At 34.8% G+C, this 22,619-nt stretch overlaps 1 protein-coding gene, 1 non-coding gene and 1 pseudogene across 2 annotated transcripts; 2 read left to right on the top strand and 1 right to left on the bottom strand.

Moving 5' to 3' along the window:
* Positions 1-1,062: 1,062 nt before the first annotated feature.
* On the top strand, positions 1,063-3,178 carry LOC148699145 (uncharacterized). The gene is made up of 4 exons (XM_088690183.1): positions 1,063-1,233; positions 2,072-2,131; positions 2,238-2,330; positions 2,717-3,178. The coding sequence occupies exons 1-4, from the start codon at positions 1,063-1,065 to the stop codon at positions 3,176-3,178; spliced, it is 786 nt and encodes a 261-aa protein (XP_088546309.1).
* A 3,688-nt stretch (positions 3,179-6,866) lies between these two features.
* LOC137721466 (uncharacterized) lies at positions 6,867-10,263 on the top strand. The gene is made up of 9 exons (XR_015960286.1): positions 6,867-6,997; positions 7,118-7,388; positions 7,924-8,025; positions 8,114-8,196; positions 8,398-8,514; positions 8,700-8,802; positions 8,884-8,980; positions 9,347-9,559; positions 9,923-10,263. It is a non-coding gene; the product is annotated as an uncharacterized LOC137721466 (transcript).
* A 6,005-nt stretch (positions 10,264-16,268) lies between these two features.
* On the bottom strand, positions 16,269-17,198 carry LOC148699146 (succinate dehydrogenase [ubiquinone] iron-sulfur subunit 1, mitochondrial pseudogene; annotated as a pseudogene).
* Between the last annotated feature and the right edge of the window lie 5,421 nt (positions 17,199-22,619).

The following is a 22,619-nucleotide window of genomic DNA, read 5'->3' on the forward strand; positions in this document are numbered from 1 at the left end:
TCCTGAACGAGGATGATGAAGTTAATATTGAATTATCTAGAGATGATGTTGATTCTGAATCTTTTGATGCTAATGACAAAGAGGTGCGAAGAATGTTAGGGCTAGAGAAAGAGGGGGAGGGGGAGGAGGAGGAGGAGGAAACAGAGGAAGGGTTTGCAACTTGTGACACATATAGTGATTGATGATTATGGTGAGATCTGTATATTATAAATCAATATTTATATTCTTCAATAGTCTATTTGCTTATATATTTACTAATAGTCATATTATTTATAACAAATTAATGTTTATTATTATATGGTTATAATGATTTATCTATGATGTTAGTCTGTTACATATTATTATTTTTTAAATTTATTAGATGACAACTCCTACTCAACGAGGAAAGAGGGTGAAACGGGTGAGGGATGCCCCACCTCCGCCTCCGCCACCACCACCTCTTCTGCCACCTCCGCCACGACCACCTCCTCCACCACCTGTTTCTTCACCGGAAGAGCTAGCAGACATGAGCTTAGGTATTTGAGAAAGGCTACTTACAATTCTTTCAACATTTTTATTTTGGAGTTGATCTTTTAATGCTATTTTAAACAAGTTATAAAATTAATCAAACGCATATATTCTTTTTTAATTTTTAGAGACAAATTTTAATTTTAATGCCAAAAAGATGACACGTGGAAAGTCATGTGGGAAAGGCCTCCACGATATTTTGGAGGCAAATAATGGGAAGAAGAAGCTAGTCATATTTGATTTCAAACTTCAAGTTCCAAGTGATTTGGTAGTATCAAGTTTTTTCACTACCGAGATAGGGAATATTATTTGGACTCACTCGCCAGTTTGCTACAAGAAATGGATGAAGGTCCTATCTTCATAAAAGAGAACACTGCGGAATAAGTTGCTTGTGAGTTTGATTTTAATTTAGTTTATTCATAATAATTTCAAGCACTCACTTATTTATATATATATATATATATATATATATATATATATATATGCTTGATAATATAGGTATTATTTGTGGTGGACTTATCTCATCCAAAGATAATTGAATATGTTGATAAGAAGATGGCGAAGTTGTACTATGTGTTTAGGCACCGGTTGTATAAGTACTACTTGTCATGTGGAACACCTGCAAAAGGACGAGCTAATCTACCAAATGATCGGATATGGAATGAGAGACCTAAGAGTCACTGGGACTGGCTATGCGATAATGTTTACACTACTACCCACTTTTTGGTATGCATTCTATACATCATTTTCTAATATATGTCCAAGTTAGATGCTAACATTTTCTTATATTGTTGAACAACAATTTTTTTATCGCAGGTTGATTTTGTAATAAATGGAATGAGCATAGAACAATGCTTTATTTTTATTTTTATTTTTTTTATATTAAAAGTTAATATATAAGCATATATTAACTTTTATATGTATTTATTGGTATTAATATATATAAGCTTGTTATAAATAATCGAATGCAGGGTTTGTGATAAATAAGCTATGCTTCTTCACTAGTGAGCTTATATAATAAATATATACCAACTTGAAATGTAGAACTAAAAGCAATGAATAACCTAATAAATGCAAACAAGGTCTGCATTAGCAGAGCTCATTATATATATATACATATATATTTATATATATATATATATATATATATATATATATATATATATATAATGAAGAGCTTGTACATGTATGTTATTGATAAATAAGCTTTGCTTCTTCACAAGCTTTTACATGTATTTTATTGGTATTTGACATAATCAAATGTAGACCTTGCTTGCATTTATTAGGCTATTCATTGTTTTTAGTTCTACATTTTAGGTTGGTAAAATTTGAGAACGTCTACAAGAGAACGAGAGCAAAAATCATTGGACATTGTGTTTATGAAAATTAGATTCTAATTGATTGGAGAAGATGTTAGATAGTGGTATTCGATTGCATTTGAACAAATATGTACAACTCAAATATATGAATATGTATAAGTCTAGGAGGTAGGAGCTTCCCAAATTGTACACCTTTACAATACTAACTCTTCTTTTGCTTGTTATGTACCACTTGTGTAATGTAGGAGCTTTCAAAGCAAAATGCTAATAATAGGAAGAAATTGAAGTATCACCACAAAGGAGGAGTAAGGCCATTCATCCAACATGCTAGGACAGGTCACAAGTTAATGAAACTAAAGTACTTATAATACTTATTAGCACTCTCACGTTTGTATCTTCATTATTAAACAGAAAGTAGATTCATTATCAGTGATTGACAATTGGGGTGCTCTTCACAAAGATAAGAATGGCCAGTGGATCAATGATGTTGCTCGAGAAAAATATGTAAGTCATTCATGGGCCACTCATGTTTTGTCATTTCAAATGCACTGGAGATTAAAATTTTACAATTAACAAGACACAACTTAAGAAACACAGTTGAAATGAACATGCAAAATTGACACGATACTATTGGTTTGTCCCACCAATATATCTTATGCTAACTTTGCGTTTGTTACTTGTTGAGAAAAACATTATATGTGCCTAGTCCAATTTAATCCATAGTCAAATAGAAACTACAAATCATGTTTACATACAGGTTTTGCATGGTGATTTGCTTCTGCATCAGATAAGGATAACATACAAGTGGTCAAGTTGTGTTTTCTTAAGCATATTATAGCTGAAATGTTTGGAATGAAAGAAACTAAATTGTTTCTATTTAATTATGAAAGGATAACATGAAGAAAATAAAGGATGAAATGAGGGAGAAACTGATCCAAGAAGCACATGAAGGTACACTATCAGATTCCGTACATGTGCCATTGGATGATGAGTTTGGAATCATGGCTGAAAACCTCGGGAAGAAGGGAAAATCAATTAATGGTGTAAGTGTTTTTCCTCTTATGGATACCTCTGGTTGCATTTCTTCTATGGCATCAAGTTTCGAGTTAACTGATATGAGATCTCAGATCAAGCTTTTGTCAGATGGTTTCCTCAAATTGCAACAAGAGAATGAACAATTGAGAGCTCGATTGGATTTATGTAATGATGATGAAAATCTGTTCACAAAAGTCAAGGCATTTATTGCTATAAGTCAGGAGAAGACCAAAAACTCTATAGAATCTGATGGTGATATTTCAGAGGGTGAAAATATTTATCCTGAGCTGGAAGAACATGATTTGGAAAAGGAATGATGTCCATGTTGTGTCTTTTGCGGTTAGTTTCAAGTATGCAGATGGTACACCTCTTCTGTTAGCATATGGAACACCTTTTTTGCTAATTAGCACCTAAATGTGCCTTGGACTTGTCATTTGTTAGTACCCAAGATGTCTATATATAAATGTTACTACTCTTGATTGTTCTAGCTTAGACTGTTCTTTTGTTGGTACCTCAAGCTGTCGTTTGTTAGGCACCTCAAGCTATCTTTTGTTAGGCACCTCAAACTCTTTTAAACTTCTATTTTGAGATAGGTCACCATGACATTAATTTTTGGGATGTACATTTGGTGAATGTATTCGACTTATGTGTTTTAATCATCCATTAATGAAAATGTGAAGTATTACCTTATAATTGTTGTGAACTGCAATTATAGATTACGAAACAGGAAAAACAATTAGTTCGTCGTTATTATTTCTAAAAAGGTATTTGATTGAAACATATATGATGTAAGTTGCACCACATATCAAAGGAATATGTGACCTTTTCAGCGTCGCTTAGTATAAACTGTATCATCTAGTATCATATTGGATGACTACAAAATCATCATTTATAAACCTGATACGAGACGAAAAAAATAGGTCACTTAATTTTGTATTTGATGATGTATAATTCATCACACATATTGTTATTAAGTGACATAATTCGTCACACATATGGTTAATTTGTGATGTATAATTCGTCACACATATTGTTATTAAGTGACGAATGTTGTGTCACGTATACTAAAAAAATGTGGCGAAAATAAAATTTGTCACATGGACTATAGGTGATGATGTATAGGTGACGCAATTGGTGACGCTAGAATTTCGTCACATATAGTCAAATACAAATTTTCTTGTTTATGTGACGAATGTCTGTCGCCACCTAAGTCATGTTTTCTTGTAGTTCCAACTTTTAATTCTCTGATCTTCAAAAAACCAATCATCATATTTGGGATCATCCTCTGCAAAGGCTTTAATGGACCCACGAAGATATTCCATCTTCTTCCTTCCAGCAATATGAATTTGAATAACATGAGCCCATAAAACATAGTTCTTCTCATCCAAAACCATCTTAATGTTGAAGCTTTAATTGTCCAACTGAATCATGATCGAAGTGGTAGTAGAAACGATTTGGTTGTTCTCGGCAAATATCTTTCATGAAGAATAGGAAACCTGTGTAGCGGTAAAGGTACATAGGATAGCAACAACACACGTTGCTCATTGGAATTCAAGGTAGAAGATTGGGACACAGCAACAACTTCACGTTGCTCGCTGTTCGTCAGAGGCACCACGGTGGTGCTGGGCACGACACAGTAACAAACCCTATTAGGGTTCGAAACTTTCTTTCCCTTTTTTACGACTTGGCTTTGGTGCCAAGAAAAGAATGCTTTGAATATGTTAATTGTATTCTTCTCATTTTAAGGTATATATAATCATGTACAATCATACTACAATAAGGAAAGAATAATTACAATCAATCTACAATCTAAACTAGGAAACCGAATATTTTAGGAATTCCAGAATTATTGGGAAAATATTATACAAGTCAACATAAAGAAAGCTAAAGTACAAGCACACTAACTCAGTGTTTGTCAACAATTCATCAGAAGTTCAAAGAAAACATCCGTATGCTCTTATTCATAGGTTGGATAGAATTCAAAAAATTGGAAAATGATCTACTGTGTCATAGGAAAATAGAAAACTTAAACTTCACTGACCATATGGATTTAAGCTGTACTAAAGATGGTACAAGCACAATTGTTCATGATAAAGTAAAAGATGCCTACTCTTTAGGAGATAAAGATGCTTCAAAACTTTCTACAACTAAGCATGGACTTTCAAATCCCAAATTGAAAGAACCAACCTATGAGGATGTTGTTAACCAAAAATGCACTCGGTTGACGTCAGATGTAGTTTCTGATATTAGGAAAGAAACTCCTACTTGTAATGATACCACCAGGACTCCTGCTACCGATGATGTGATTCTTAATGATGTTGAACAAGATCAACCTATGTTTAACATCAAAAAGGAGTCTCCCACCCCACAACCACTTCGCGGAACAGGTATTGATGCAATTTTTTGAGTTTATTGAGCAATATATCATGAAATGAGTAACATTTTTCTGAAGATGTAGTGGATGAGGATTTAATTTTGTTTTTGTTATTTCTCTTCAAAATACAGGGGATGCATGTTTTTCTGGTGGCTTGCTTGGGAATGATGGAACAAACAGGTTTTTAGGTAAATGGTGCAAGAGGAATCTGAATAAGGGATCAGAATCAAGGCAAAACCCAAGTGCAGATTCTAGTAATTTGATTGATGTAGGAGCTGACGGAAGAGGTGGTAGAATCAAAGTTCTTAGATCACTGAATCATTCAACAGTGATGGGTTCATGTGCTTGTTTTCATTCTATTTGTTCACATCCCGAAATATTTGTACCTACTCAAGAGTGATTCATTCGATGTTGTTAGAAATGTTAAGCATGTAGATATGTTTACTTTTGCAGGATAATAAGGAGAATGCATCGGGGACAAAACGGTTCAAGTCGGGGTCTATGACAAACAGTGTGCAATCCCAAGGGTGCTTGCAAATAGAACACTTCGTTGGGAGAGATGGTAGTTGATCAAGCATTCAAAGGTACGTCTACTTACGGGTTTGCAATGTTGAGATGTATGATTCTGTTGTGGAGGCTGGGAGTTAGGAGAGAAAGCAAAAGTTCATATGTTATGCTCTGTCCATGTGAATTGTGAAGAGTAACAAATGGTTGAAGCAAATGACATTTTCTACTTCATGTTTATGAAGAGCCATTTTGTTGTACTATATATAATTTATATTATTGGCTACTATTTTTGTTGGTCGAAATATTATTGGCTACTATAGAGGTTTAGAGGAAAGAAATGTCTTTGTACAAAGTTGAGAGTTCACGAAGTCACATATCATTTTTCACAAGTAAGCGGTTAATTAGTTGAATTTCAATCGTTGTTACTCTCTTCTTATGCTAAGAAGAGGAAAACTCCATATTTCTTACAAAGCGTTTGCAAGAATGAAACAAATGTGTTGGATTTTGGTATGCCATACATAAAAAATCAATTATTGGATTAACCCGAGGTTATTTATTGCATACTCATTTTTCGTTTAAGCTGAGTAAACGTGCTATTGATGCCATTTGGTTTGAAACAACTAATGAATGTTAAAGAGGTTTGTAGCTTAAATAATTGAGAACGTTTACCTTTATAACTTAAAACGGAACTTTCAAATTCGATTCTTCACTCTGCATTATGGAATGAGAGTGGCTTATACCAATGTTTGTCTTGTTGCACATTAAAAAAAAATAGATAAGCCAATCGGAAAAAATATATACGGGAATTTAAACTAATAGAAATTTAAGTAATTTGGAAAACCATTAGATGAAATCTAAGGGCTAAAACGAAGACAGCAATTTTGCAAAAATCTGAAATAAAGTAAAGAGTGAGGGGCATTTATGTAGTTTTACATTTAACCATCATCCCTGTTTTCATCTTATTCCCGATCCGTTGTTAGAAAAAAAGAAATTAAAAAATTAAAAACCATCCCGCTTAATTCGCTTAATTTTTAAAATTTCGCTCCATTTTCCCGATAAAATATGAGAGAAGGATACACGCCGAAACCCCATTGAAAGGTTAGAGAGTAGGGAGTCGATAGAGAATGGTGCATTGCGGCGGCGACGGCTTTGGCTTTACCAAAACCATTTGCTCACTCTGCTGCAAAGACTTCGATCCCGTTGTCGAGGACCTCGAAGTCATCTCAATCTGAGGCCATATCTTCCACGAACTCTGGTCTCTCTCTCTCTCCCTCTCCCTCCTCTGTATTTATGCAATTTCATTTTTCTATCTCTAATTTCTATGTTTGGTTGGAACGAAGTGCTTAAACGCTGCGTTTTGTGTGCAAAACCCTAGTCTGCAAGAGTCGTTCGGGTACTATGCGAACAAGAAGAGGAACAGTTGCCCGGTGTGCAAACAGAGTTGCAACCTAAACGACGTCGTCCGGGTTTATTTTCAATGGGCGGATCCGAATCTCAGTCAGAGTCAGAATCAGAGGTCGAGTGGCCAATGCGAGGAAGACTCCGAGGCGCTGCGGCAAGAGGTGAGGAGGTTGGAGGCCGTGGCGCTAGGGCTTGCTTCGGATTTGGAGCTCAAGGAGAAGGAGCTCAAATTGGTCAAAGAAGAGGTATTGTAGTTTACTCGATTCACATTTGCTTGGTTTGGTTCCTGAGAAAATATGGAAACCCCCAAAAAAATTAGAGTTTTTCTATTTGATTTGGATTTGCATATTTTGGGTAGTCCTTTTTTGATTTTATTCTTTTAGTGTTGGGAATTTGAGAAAGGAATTAAACAAAACAAGTATAACTCGAGTGCTGAATTTGGTTGAGGATACGAAGAGTTGTCGAAAAGCCCAATTGGCTTTTGGGTGGAACCTCAATCTGAATAATAAGAAAGTTTCGAACTTTAGTTTCTGGAATACTTTCTGTTTTAGCAAAACAGACACCTCCGATATAAGCTTAGACCCTTCACTGCAAAGAAAATCAAGAGAAGGTGGTGAGGTTATGATTGATTTCTTTGCCAAGGAAAGGAAGGGATTTGGAGGAGGGGGGGTAATAGAAATATCAAAACTTTGGATTGGATATACAGTGATTTGTTTCGTGCAAGATTGTAAGAGCTTGCTTTGCCCTTGCGTGTTTTTTACGTTGCAAGTCTTCTTTCAGCTTTGTCAATCCAAGGTGCAGGCAAAGATAGAAGTTGCATTAAAGAATGAAGCCTTGAAACAGCGTACATCTGCGCAACAGCAGCTTCAAATGAAATCTGAGGTAAACTAATAGCTGTCTTATACTTTAAATAATGCTCATTATTTACAAGAAAAAGAAGCTGATGAAGTTTTGGTTAAATTTTTCGTAGGAATTTGATAAATTGACTTTGGAGAGTTTAAGGTTGCGAGAAAGAAATAAGGCATTGGACAAAGAGCTTGCAGTGGTCAAATTGTGAGTGTTTTTGCATTATCAACAAGTAGTTTCCTAATGGTTATTACTATCTTGTTTGAGAAAGATTTGACATATGACTTCCCTCAACCCCCCACATGCTTCGCTCCTTGAGCCAACGCCCTAGGGCTAGTATAGGTTGTTACATCTCTCAGTTACATGTTTCCTTTTCTGCTCCTAACATGGTTATGTGTTGCAATCCAGGGTATCTGACCTAGATCTGGATAAAGAGGATGTCTCAAAGCTTGCCACTTTTGGTGATGGGGCCAACAACAAAGACACAATAGATGTTTTAAGCATTTCCTTTGCAATGTCTAATAGGTCAGCCATTTAAATCTTATCTTGAACTACAGTTAATTTAATGGATGGAGAAAACAGTTAGACATTTTCTGTAGTGTTTCTATCTCAAATAGCATTTAAGCATCGTCTCTTCATTTCCATTATGTGTACTTTGTTGTCACTCTCATGTTTTAGTATGTTTTTATTGTGACACCTACTTCTCATAGGAGTTGCAAGGAATGGATGAATAAATGTGTTGTTCTTGAATGAAAAGAAGCTCGTTACAGTAAAAAACTAGAGAAGGCTAAAAGAAAGATAAATAAGTGGAAGGTGAGTTTGTAAGGAGACGATCTTAAGTGAATCTCATTTGATGAGTTGTTCCTGATTTGTGATTTTTTTGGTCAGTATCAGACGAAGGCACAAGATTTGGAGACTACTGTTGAAGTAAAGAGCACTGAACTTTTGAAGGCTTTAAAAGCTTTAAAGAAAGCTTCAAAGAAAGCTGGAGGTGAATGAGTTATTCAGAATGGTTTAAATTTCAAGTCTAATTCACTCTCTCAACAATTCATCAAAAGATAAAAAATAAAAATAAAAACATTCGGATGATCCCCTGTATACCCTAACTAGAACTGGAAGCTTGCAAAATTATCATATAGGAAAATAGAAAACTACAATTTCACTAACATATGACTGTAATTTGTACTAAAGATTGCACAAGTATCAGTGCTAATGGTAATGTACGAGATGCCTATTCTTTAATCGATGACAATGCTTCAAAGTATTTCTATAACCATACATGTACCTTCAAATCCCAATTTGAAAAGACAAACCTGTGAGGATGTTGCTAAGCATAAGTGTTCTTGGTTAATATCAGTGGCAGCTGCTGAAACAAAGAAAGAAACTTCAGTCCATGGGCTAAGGAATCTGGCTGAGTCGCTGGGTTTATCAACTGGTACATGTAATGATGCTGCCAAGACTCCAGCTTCTGATATTGCTGAAGTTGTGATTATTGACGACAATGAACAAGTTCAACCGATGCTGAACATCAAAAAGGAATGTTGTGTTCCACAACCACTTCCCAGACCAGGTATATTATAGATGCATTTTGGGTTTAGTTGGGCAATACATCATGGGCTTGCTCGGCCCTGATGGCACAAACAGGTATATAGGTAAATGGTGCAAGCGGAGGCATAAGAATGTATCGGCAATAACGCAAGATCCAATACCTATGAGCTGATGGAAGAGGAGGTAGAATCAAAGTTCTGAAATCTCCTAATCAATTATGATAGCGGGTTTATGTGCTGTTGTTCACTTGATTAATTTTTGCCTTAAATGCTTTTTCCGACCAAATAGCATCTGTTCTTAATCAGATAACCTATTATTTTTTGCGAGAGTTAATCAGCTTTCCTTTTACAAGCGTTAAGAATGTAGTCCCGTTTTACTTTTGCAGGATTAAAAGAACTAATTCACTTGAAAACAAAGAGGTGTGAGGACAGATCCAAAGACATAGATTGCAGGACTAAGAGGAGAACTAATTCACTTGGAAAAAGAACAGTTGCAATTTGTTTCTTGAGTTGAAAATGTAGTGTCTTTGTACAAAGGTCCTCCCAGTTTGTGCATGTGGTGTATTTTGGGGCAGTTACTACTTCAATTTTGCAGACAAACATGTCGACGAATTTTGACGGTGAAATTCTTCCTTTTCTCTTGCTCGCTTTTGTGGTCTTAAGACTAGTTTTAAATATTAATGTAAATTCTATCTTCATCCATTAGTGAGAAATTAAGTTTCCAATACTTGTGATTGCAATTGCATACATGAATTATGGATGACAGAGGCTTGTGGCATCAGCTATTTATGTTTTTTAATTATTTTTTTGAAATTTGGCTATGAGCAATTATGCACGTCATATTTTACTGTGAAAAGTACTTGGCTCCTTACGTTTTCTTTCAGACAAATCAAAATTCGACATATGTTCTTCCTCGAAGGTAAGGAAGATTTTTCTTTGGTTTAGGCAGGCCTGGTTGGAATAGTTGAGAATAGTTGAGAAGATGCATGAATTTCTTACAATCTTGGATTGCTTTTTGTCAGGGAAAGTGATACTGACATCGGATAAATTCAACAATTGTAATGTTACTTTCGTTCGAATTGAAAATTTGGGGAACAAATATTGAAATTGTTGCTGGGTCCAGGTGCGGTGAAACAAAGGGCCTAGCCCCTAACGTAGTTGGAATGCTCAAAGCAAAATACAGCCCGCTGCTTCTGGAGCGTTTACTGCACATCCTGATCGTGGGCGGCTATAACAAAAGCATATAAACGGGGGGTTGTGGTTTTGGAATTTGGAAGGGATTTTTCTCTTGTTGTCTGGGAGTATGGAGGACTCTGGTTTTCTTTGCCGTTAGATTTTTTTATTTTTTATTTTTTATTTTTTATATACAACAATATATTTAGATTAAGGGACGAGAGAAATTAATTTGTTTCAAACTTGTCATCTATGGGATCAAACCTAAGACTTTTTCATTTATAAATTAAAAAAAATATTACTAGACTGTAAAATCTTTAGCTAAAAACACAAAAATCAAAACTTAACAGTTAGAAAATCCAAAGTAGAGGATACTCTGGAGCATTCTATACTCCAAAGCATCATAGAGTTTTTGGGTTTGGAATTGTCTCCACACATCTATTTTTACCTTCTGTATACTTTCTTTTTCTTTTCTAACCATTGGATTGAACAAATCAAAAGAAAATTAAGAAGTAGACGCGTGTCCACACAAGCAAACCACATAGTACTAAAACACAATTAACCTTCTCTTTATTCTAATTGTTAGGCAATTAAACGAGAATATGAATGAAATTGATGGTTGAAAAACTTTAGAATCAATTTCAGTATTTACTATTTCATCATTGAATGCAATAAAATATAAATTTTAGTGTGTACCCTAAAGGCCCAGGATAAAAAATTTGGGACATTGGACTCGAACCAAACAATGGAATGGTCATTCTAACAATTTTGAGAATTCTTCGGTGCACATTAAAAATGCACATTTAAGTTTAACATCAGAACAAGAAATATTAGACCCCGTTAAATTAAAAATTGAACGGCTTTCATTCACATGTACACTTTGATGTTCAAGAACGGATAGAGAATCCTTATAGAATCTTTTCTACACGTTTGTAGTAGGATTTATGACTTATTTAAGTATGCTTTGAATTCTCTTTCATGCATTTCATGGAATGGAGGGTCTGAGATTCATGAGGTTTGGGAAGTTGTGGAATTTATTGTCGTCATGCATAAAATGAATAGAGAAAATTCGGTCGAATTTTCGATAGAATTAACTTGTTATATAATGACCCATTAACTTGTTATATAATGACCCTTATGTCATCATGCATAAAATGTCTTTGTTACTTTCCTTGTATAAGGGCTTGTTTGGAAATACTTTTAAAATGATTGAAAGTGTTTTTCGTAAAATTGAATTTGGGTTCCAAATGCACTTTAAGTGCTTTTTGGAAGAAGCACCAAATCTTGCAGGAAGCACATAAAGTGATTTTTTAAGATTCACTTGGATTTTTACTAAGGATTGGTTTAAAAAACATTTTAACTAAAAATGCCTTCAATCATTTTAAAGCACTTCTAAACGAACCCTAAGTCAACACGTCACTATCCCAATGTCCACTGGACATTGAGGATCCCCATCCCTATTTTTCAGAGGAATGAAATTTTCATTCCCATTCCTATGTTGGAGTTTTGAACCAAACAATGGAATGCATATTCTTAAAATATAGCTCCATTCCATTAATCATGCCAACTAAGCGTCACAATATGGTAATTACTTGTTTGTATATGAATCACAATGAGCTTTTTTTTTTTTTTTTTTTTTTTTTTTTTTTTTTTTAAATATATTTATTAAATGCATTACAAATTGTGTTTTTCCTTAAGATATCTTTTATTTTTCACAACTAAGATTCTATAATTTCATCATGTTTCTGAAGTTTAGGAACTGTTGATGCTTTTGGTATTAGGGAGTGCTAGCAGCCTTCTCAAATTAGTAGAGATTTACAATCAAATTCATATAACGGAAATTAATTGAATTAAGGCAATTTGGAAGGTAATTTTGAGTTTTATACTGTAAAATGATGACTTTGGAGTTTCAGGAAGGCAAAATGGAATAAAAATCGAGTTTCAGGAGGCAAAGTGAAGCGAATTTTAAGTTTCAGAGAGTAAAGTAGCAAACTTTTAGTTATAGGAGGCAAAATGAGACTAAAGCTGAGTTTCATGAGACTTAGCTAAAAATAACCTCAACTTTATCACTCATCCTCATGCTACATGTATTCCATCAGCACGTAATGTATTCTATTAGCACATAAAACTAAAAATATATATTTTTTTTCTAACAAACAATATTTTTAATTGTACTAACAAAGAAACAAAACTAAGAAAATTTTAATAGATAATTCTGAGTATTAATAGAGTATACATGACATCAGAAGAAGTAAAAAAGTTGTTAGCATTTCTCTTGGTATTAGTTTTAGCTATGGAATTGACTTTTTTTTTTTATTTTTTTTATTTTTAATTTTTAATTAAAATGGCCAATTGATAAGACCTCTTCTTCCTCCAGTCAATGGTTAAGCTTGCTGCGCAAGAAACTTTAAATTTCCCTCTCAAATGCACGTGTCAAGAATGTAAGCTTAAAGACTTTTGAATTAAGAATAATTTGTAATACTGATTGCAACAAAACAACAATAAAAGGTAATGGAAGACAGCCAGACATGCGGGTCCAATTGAACACCCACATTCAGATTGCAAATCATCCTTTCCTTGGCAGACCAATATTTAAGCCAAGTCCAAGAGCCACCGTAAGAAATGATCCTTGTCTTTTTGACTATTTAGGGTTTCCAAAAACCCTAGATACATCTTTCTTTTAGGTTTAGAGAAACATGAACAAAAAGAAATACAATTCGAACTGTTTGGTAATCTGTTTACAAATCTAGATTATGTTCTTAAATTTATAGTCAAGTAAATCCATCCTAAAAAGAAAACCAAGTGATCTCCTACGATTACAGAATCCTTAAAAAAAATCTTTTGCTGCATTTTGAAGAATTGACACGAATTCTCTAAATTCCCAACTAGCTAGTAATTAATCTACCTTTACATTCAAATTCATGTTGTTAATTCTCACTTCCTAAATATCATTTGTATAAAAATAGGTTGAATAATACGTTTGAAGATAAAACTATATTGATAACTAGTCTCTCTAACATGTATTGTAGCAAACTCACGAGCACAAGACGTTTTATCATAAGTGCTTCGTGCAATGTATATTTTCCGTATGTATTCTTCCAAAAGTCTATCAAACCGTCTTTGATGGATTTTTGATAAAATGGTTACGAGCAAATCAAGCTTATAGTAATAAGTTGGATAAAAAAGGTTGGCATACCTAATTAAAATGGTAGAGTAATCTAATAAAATATTTTTCATCTAACTTCTCTCTTTACGTATGATAATTATCTGCAGAGATCAATATACATTGTTGATCTATCCAATTTAAAATCGATAAAACAAGACTGTTCATATGAATCATATATTGGTTCAGGTTCAAATATACTTGTATGAATGTGAGTCCGCACGAGCATAGATTATGCAGAGAGGTCAAGAGACCGAAAGAACTATTAAGTCTCACTTTGGTTTTTGTGATGATTATAACAAGTTCGTGTTGCAAAAATTAGATAACCAAAATTAAACTCATTAAGTCTCGAATTTTAGTGCTCGCAAGTATACGAATCAGATGATTGTATAGTATATAAGCATGGATATCGTCCCACAGAGATCGAATTGAATCTAAAAGTCTTACTAATTAAATTGAAACAAATTATAGTTGAGAAGCTTTAACCAAAAAAAAAAAAAAAAAAAAAAAAAAGATAGATATGATTTGAATTAAACTGAAATGAAATACAACTTAAAAAAATGCATAAAATAATAAAATTAAAATATAAGAAAAGAAAACTTAGGGCATCTGAATTCATTGTAACCAATTCTACTTAATTCCCTTAATATGTTATGCTCAAGTAGTTCCCCAATATTGATGATCGATTTTTCCTAAATTATTCGACAACCACATCTGGTTACATCAAAAATATCCTTACATGTTAACCCTCTATGGCATCTAGATGAATTTAAATAAGTAAGAACACATTAAGCTCTATGGAAATCGTTGGAAAATCACACAAACCCTAATTGTGTGGCATCTACAAATAGGTGTTTATGGTATCAATTGCAAGAAGCTAAACCCAAGTTAAGTATGTCATCTACTTTAACTTGCATCAAATCAACCTAATTTAAACCTAGATGGTGATCAAGCATCTAAATAAAAATCAAGTGCATTACGAATAGCTAAAGATACTCAATAAAGTAGAAAAATTTGATAATAACAATGCCACAAGGCAATTAAGTATTCATGATCAGGCTATATCGTAGCCCCAAAAAAGAAAATAAACTAGAAAAGCTCTTCTTTCTTCCCTTCCTTGCTGCAACCCCCTATCTAAAATATGATTTTTGGTTCTGTTTTTGGTGGCTCTCTAACTTAATGAGGAGAAGTAACCTCCTTATATAAAACCCACGGCAAGGTGTTCAAGAAAGAAAAATAACAATAAAAACCCCACTAAAATGCTATCACTAATGGACTTTAAGTCCTTATTAAAGAAAAGGAAAAATAAACGGAAATAATAAAAAACTAGAAATTAAGATCTCTCTTAAAGTCCATTGAATAGCATTCACATGTCTATTTGATTCCAAAAACGCTTGGTTTTATCTTCTTGTTGTAATGCACATGTCTCCACGCAATTAGTTAGCCTCGTGCTTCACTGGAATTACTCTATACACCCAAAAAGCTCATTTTTCACTTCATTTCTGTAGAACTTCAGTATTGAATGCCTATAAATTAAAACAATATAAATTAGTGCACTTAACCCATTCATATATACAAAATCCAAGGGAAGTGTATGATAAAAATATATGAAAATATGCACACATCAGTTCGCGTGCTGTTGTCAGTTGAATTTTATTTGTTTTTTTGACTATCTGTATATATTTTGTGTGTTAATGTACAGAAGGGAGGGAGCTGGAGGGGCAGAAACCACGCACGGCATCAAATTAAACAACGTTAGTTTTGGAGAGGACACTGCATGTGCATGAGAGCACGGGGGAATTGGACTTATTGTTTGTACACAAAGTCACGCATAAAGCAGTTGGCAGAGGAAAATGGCAAGAACAATTATTGTACTAAAATAAGAAAAATGGAAAGGAAAAAAGAGACTGAGATTTTCATAACATAGATGAGCAGGCAGGCAGGCAGCTGATAAGGATAGTTGCCCATCGGTGGATCCATGCGTGGGAGGCAGCTAACATGCTACTGCAGCATACATGCTGGGAAGTTTCCCCTTGCCGGTCAAGCTAAAGATATACATTTTTTTATTCAATGAATCTGGATGTACATTAAATGTGTGTTTTTTTGGCGTTAGGACAACACTTAATAGAGACTTTACGAGACTTGGGATTGCCAAACAATAACGTGATATATAAAAGATTTTGGGTTCCCCACTCGTTTTTGTTGACAATATCCAAAGGTTGTTAGAGTTGTTATCAAAATTAGTTAGTTAAATAGCTTAGGCTACAAGTTAGTCATGATGATTATATAAACTGTATTCTCATAGTTGTAAAGATTAATTCAGTATCAATGTAATCAATTACTTTCTCTCTCTCTTTTATTCTCTTTCTGCATTTCTGTGCTTTTCTATACTACTATTAATATGGTATCAAAGCCATCAAGGCTCACGCTATGGATCTTGGTGGTCAATTCCTCTTCTATCTTTCTTCATTACTTTCTTTCGTTTCCGCGTATTTCCTTATTCGTAATACAAGAGCTCTTTCTTCCTTTCTTTCTATGTAAACTTCTCTGAGATTTCGCATAGGTTTTCTTTGATTTCATCTGGGTTTCACTGCAAATTTTGCTTCCCATCCAACTTCGCCGCCGGGGTCTTCCGCTTCAGCCACGACTCGATGCTCTTGTACTGGTTGTAGAAATTCGTCATATCCACCACCAGGTACTTGATCACAAACATGTGCGGCAACGGCGTGATCATCGAGGCGCCTGCCTCCGACGGCGCTATCTTCGTCAGGCAGGCCAGGCCGTTGCAGCCGTTGATGTTCATGGCGCAGGAGCCGCATATCCCTTCCTGGCAAGATCGCCGGAAGGTGAGAGTGGGGTCCATCTCGTTCTTGATCTTGATGAGGGCGTCGAGTACCATGGGCCCGCACTCCTTGAGGTCGATCTCGTACTCCTTGAGCTCCGGCTTCTTCGGGTTGTCCGGGTTCCACCTGTAGATTGAGAAGGTCTTGATGTCCATTTTGTCTCAGGCCTTGAGGTCCACCTGCTGGGCCTGGACCTCCGACGCCATAGCCCGGACGCAGACGTAACGAAACGACGCCGCCGCCGTCGATCCCGACGAAATGACATGGAAAGGTGTAGTCTCCGACGGCGTATTGTGACAGTGGTGGAAGCTTCACGTCCAACTCCTCCATCTTTGCCGCCAACGACAGGCACACCACCGAAAGCAACCTCTTTGCAGATTTTGGCTCTTCTTTCTTGAGAACCCATTTGATGGATTCAGATCGAGCTTCCAAAACCCAGCTAGGAATGATCACACTTTCGTCTTTCTTGAACCCAAATTCCATCTCTCTGTTGATTCCGTATCAACCCCGTCGCCATTTTTGCGTCTCCGGGCTTCAACAACTGTGAACAGAGAGGGAGAGAAAAGGATAAGGAAGTGTCTGCAAGTGATTCGGAGTAAGGATAGTGTGTTCTGGGTTTCAAGGTTTAAGTTCTCAGGTTTTGTCTTAGATTACTAATTTTCTTTCCAGCATATCAACTGTTTGTGATAACGTCTCAGTGAGAATTTTCTTGGGAATTTTGGAAGTGTCAAGGCCGATAGCCGATAGCCGTATACTTCAGATTTGTTCAGATTTGTGCACTCGAAAAAGGCCAATTGCCAAGAGTGTGTTGAATGCATTTTGTTTCCTCCATAAGGCCGATAGCCGGAGTGAAAAGTTTTGTCTCAGATATTGTGTGTTATTCCTTAAAGGTCGATAGCCGGAGTAATGTTCTTGAAAAATTTTGTTTGTTGTTATTGTGTGCAACTCCATTAAGGCCGATTGTCGGAGTGCAGTTCTTGTTCCCTTTCTTCATTGAAGGCCGATTGCCGAAGAAGGTTGTGTTTCTTGATTTCTGTGATTGTAAGAAGTTGATTGCTGGATGGTCTGCTTCAATCTCAAACTGGGAAATCCCAGTTGAGATTGAGGGGGGATGTTGACAATATCCAAAGGTTGTTAGAGTTGTTATCAAAATTAGTTAGTTAAATAGCTTAGGCTGCAAGTTAGTCATGATGATTATATAAACTGTATTCTCATAGTTGTAAAGATTAATTCAGTATTAATGTAATCAATTACTTTCTCTCTCTCTTTTATTCTCTTTCTGCATTTCTGTGCTTTTCTACACTACTGTTAATAGTTTTTTGATTGATTTCATGTTAGAATTTGCTTAATTATATTATCATATTGTATCAAAACATACAATAATACAATGTCAGAACAAACAATACATGTATTTTCGTATCACTTAATATAGATGTTGTGTACACTTTCTCTACTTTGATACACAGCACGAAGTAGTCAAAAGGGTTACCAACGTAATCCCTTGAAGAACAAGACTAGACTCCACCAGGAAATTGAGAGAAATCCCAAAAGGTTTTATTTGATTACATTGAAACAGCCAAAGACTTTAAATAAACTGATTACAACTCTTAAACAACTCAAGTGACTCAAGTAGTTAAAATGACATTAAACAAACGGCAACTCAAAGGTTTGATTCTTATTATTGCAATTAAAACGCAATTTTGGAAGTCTAACAACTTCGGATGACCTTAAACACGACGTGCTCTTGATATAACATAAGTCTTGTTATGCTCGGATTAATTTCAAAAACAACATATAAATTACCCGCCCAATTCTAACACCAAAATATTTCTCACTACCTATTCTATCTCCATATTGATTGAATCCAATATTTCTCAACTTTAATTCTTGTTTTCCAGAATTTGAAACATTTTATTTTCTTTATACTTCTTCTTTGGAATTGACCCATATTTTGTCCTATACATCAAACTCCTCCACCTGAAAGGAACTCAATCTTGAGTTCTCCTTGAAATGATCTTGATAGCTAGTAGACAACTCTTTTGTTAAGCAAATAAATTCCACTTAGGTGGAATAATCATGAAATTAATTTCATAAAAAAGATTAAAATATGACAATCAATAATCAAAATATGTTTCTTTCCCCAATTTTCTTGTTTGCCCAACAATGAAATTTAACCCCAATTTATTAGATTGTTGATTCTCCAAAGGCAAAACAATTTTGGAATCATTCATACCTTAAATTTCTTGAGTCTCCACTTGTGAATTGTCATGTCTCAGAAGATATTCTTCAACTAGATTCTCAACAAGAAAAATTACTTCTTCTTCTTTTTTTTTCTTTTTTTTTCTTTTTTTTTTTCCAAATTGACCTCCACTTTTTCTTGGCGTAATGAAATATTAGTCTCCACCACTTTAGCTTGCTTTCTATTGATTGCTTGACCCGTCCTTTCCAAATACAATTTGTAGAAATCGGAAAAGAATTGCTTAACAATTAGTTGTTTCAACCAACGCTAAGTTTTGATAGGATTTTTTTTCCTTGTTGTCACCTAGACTCTTGCCTTTGATCCCACCATAAATGCACATCACCATCTAAACAAGAAGCAATCATCTTCACCATTTCCCTTTTTGAAATTGTTGTATTTTGAAAAGTTTCTCTATATCCTTAGCCCACGAGAGAAAACCTTCAATGCAATCACTTCCCAGGAAAATAGAAATATCATCAACATCAACTAGGTGAGGTTGGCTTGGGGCAATTCCCTCTACGCACATTGCATGCCAAAACCTCACGATCAACGTCGTTTCTCCCACAATCGATGGTCATTAGAACAGGGCAAATCCATGATCTGATACCAATTGACGCAACTCAAAGCAATGAAAAGGGTTACCAACGTAATCCTTGAAGGACAAGTATGGAATCCAGCATAGAGTTGAGAGAAATCCCAAAGTGTTGTATTTGATTAATTCTTGAAATGATTACCTTGAAATAACCAAAGACTTTAAATAAACTGATTACAACTCCTACAACAACTCAAATGACTCAAGTAATTAAAACGAAATTAATCCGACGACAACTAAAATGTCTGATTTTTATTGTGGAAATTAAAATGCTATTTTGGAAGTTTAAACGACTTCAGATGGCCTTAAAAACGACGGGCTCATGGTATAGCACGAGTCTTGTTATTGTCAAAAGCGACATATTACACGCATAATTTTGACACCAAAATATTTATCGCTACCTATTATGTCTCTATATCAATTGAATCTAATATTTCTCAACTTTAATTCTTGTTTTACAAAATTTGAAAGATTTTATTTTCTTCATACTTCTTTGTTGGAATTGATCCATATCTATCCTACATCACTTTGTGTGTATAATTATTGTACGTTTTATACATGGTGTAATGAGTTTTTAATACTTTACATGTCTGTAGTCTACAAATAGAATGTAGTCCAACTTCTTTAAAGACATGTAAAGTTGATAAACTTCTGATGCTGGATTTTTCTTCACATCCTTCACATTATCCCTCATGTGAGGAAAGTTTATAAGCCTAATAAGTGGACAACACAAAATGAGTGACTCAGAGCATTCACACATACGACAAATTCTCTAGTACCGTGAAAAAATTGAGCTCCTCCCAATCAGTAATATGATGAGGAGCTCAAGTTCTTATAAAAACATGCAATACTTTGATAAACTTCTGATGTTGGATATTTCTTCACATCTTCGTGCGCATGTGTCCTTCTACATCACCCAATAGAAGTTCACGTATGTATCTATGAAATGTAATGTATATGTTACCTGCATAGTGTAGAAGAGTAATGTAATGTGTAGTCCACACATGCACCGACAATGTAAGAAGTGCTGAAACCCGATTATTCAAACTCTGACCAAATAAAAAAAGGAACGGTGCATAAAGAAAATTGTGAAACCCGTTTATTCAAACTTCGGCCATGAGATCCATGCATGCATGTGTCAATTATTTATCATGTGGAACACAACGAGTACATACCTGAGAAATATGATGAATTACTCATGATGATTAATACGATCTAGTAACCAAAATCAATTCCCAAACGAAATCTGCAAGAATATATAGCTAATTATGTGCTTCCAATTGTGGTCCAACATGCTGAAGAACATATTATTAAGGGCGATGATGAAGAAAATCTATTAACAAAAAATTTATTACAACGTGTTGAAATAGTTGTTCAGTGTCGACTAGTCCATCCAAGTTACTTGAATCACTTCGTTAGATTAAATTCTAATTATGGTGCTTTGATTATTATTATTTTTTTTTATTATTATTTTTTTTTTTGTCAATAAGTTGTATTGCTTTGATTGAAGTAATCAAAATGTTGCATGGTTAAGGTTAAGAACACAAAATGTAATGTGAAGTAATCGAAACGTTGTACTAGCGCTTGTCGTCAAGGTTAAGAACACGAGATTCAAATCACAATGGAAAATTGTGTACGTATAATCTTTTGATATTAAGAAATAAAAATTTCAGCATATAGCATGGTCTGAACAAAAATGTTTGAAAAAAATATATATATATATATATATATAGTTGTTAGAGAGGGGGAATCAGTGGGGATGGAACCCGAACTAGAGTTCATAGGCAGAATTGTTTTTCATCACTATGGTAAAGCGTCATTTACAAGGTGGAACCTGTCTTAGGTTGTAGTGAGTTTCAGCCAATTCATAGCTTTGCATAATAAGAGCACGTTATTCACGTATTGAATCCAATGTCCAAAAGGTTCCTATGGTTTTGTTCCTCAGCAAGTATTCCATTCTTCTTCCTTCTTTATTTTGCACACTAAAGGGCGCGCGGAACATGTCTTAAAATGGGGCGAGTTAATTCAAAACTTTACAAATGAGATCACGTTATCCACGTTTCGAGTCCAACAATCATAAGATTCATGTGGCTTTGTTCCTCTACATATATTCCATTTTTCTTCCTTACTATTCTATGTACGCTAATTAAGGGACCGAACATGTCTTAAACTGCGACGAGTTTCAGCCTATAGTGCTAACTTTTGGACTAACAAAAATTTAGTGGTAGTTTTGTATGAAATCCAGCCTACTAAGCCGAAATTAGCTTAATCCTAGCAAAATTAAAACCCACTTCACCCCCACTGTTCACAAAACATAGTCAGTCAGTCAATTATGTATAATAGAATGAAAAGATTGTCGTTTGTCGACCCTTGTGAAAATTCTTGGTTTTAATAATTGTCACATTACCACGTAGTTTAGAAATGTTTTTTGGTATAACACATTACCAAATAAAGTGGTGCTATTAGTTCACTGTGTGTTCTAATAATATAAGTAAAGTACTAGTATACTTTTTAAAATAACGTTGAAAAATAAAATACGTGTTTCAACATGAACAAATTAGGGATAGACAACCTCAAATATCTAAAAAGTAATATCACGGGAATTGTGCGTTGGCCACGACTAATCCATGACTAGTGCTTGTAATAGCCACCGATTGAACATACTGTTCGGATTTCTAGTAGTGCATGACCGTGTCTGTGCTCAGCCATCTTTCTGTGCAACGCAATCTGCAGGTCAACAAACATTAGCGTACAGAAAAAACACAAACAAAAAAAACGAAGAGTGGAATTCCGCCAGGGGGGCAGACCACGTGGACGGCCAGGTAGAAACTTAGGCTGACCATGGTAGTCAACACTCACGCTCAGATTCTCCATTGTCACTTTGACCATACATATTTCAAGGCCTCTAGCCAACCCCAGTGAAACTACAAATAAAGCAAATGGTTAGTTTTATTATTAAATAGGACTGAAAATTGAAAATTAAAAATTGAAAGATATTGTTGTGACAATTTTAGTTTTCAATTGTCAGCTGAAAACTTGTTTGATAATGTTAAGAATGAATTTCACAATTTTG

This window comes from Pyrus communis, chromosome 1 (assembly GCF_041283825.1).
Source record: "Pyrus communis isolate YQ-2024b chromosome 1, ASM4128382v1, whole genome shotgun sequence".
NCBI classification, from domain to species: Eukaryota; Viridiplantae; Streptophyta; class Magnoliopsida; order Rosales; family Rosaceae; genus Pyrus; species Pyrus communis.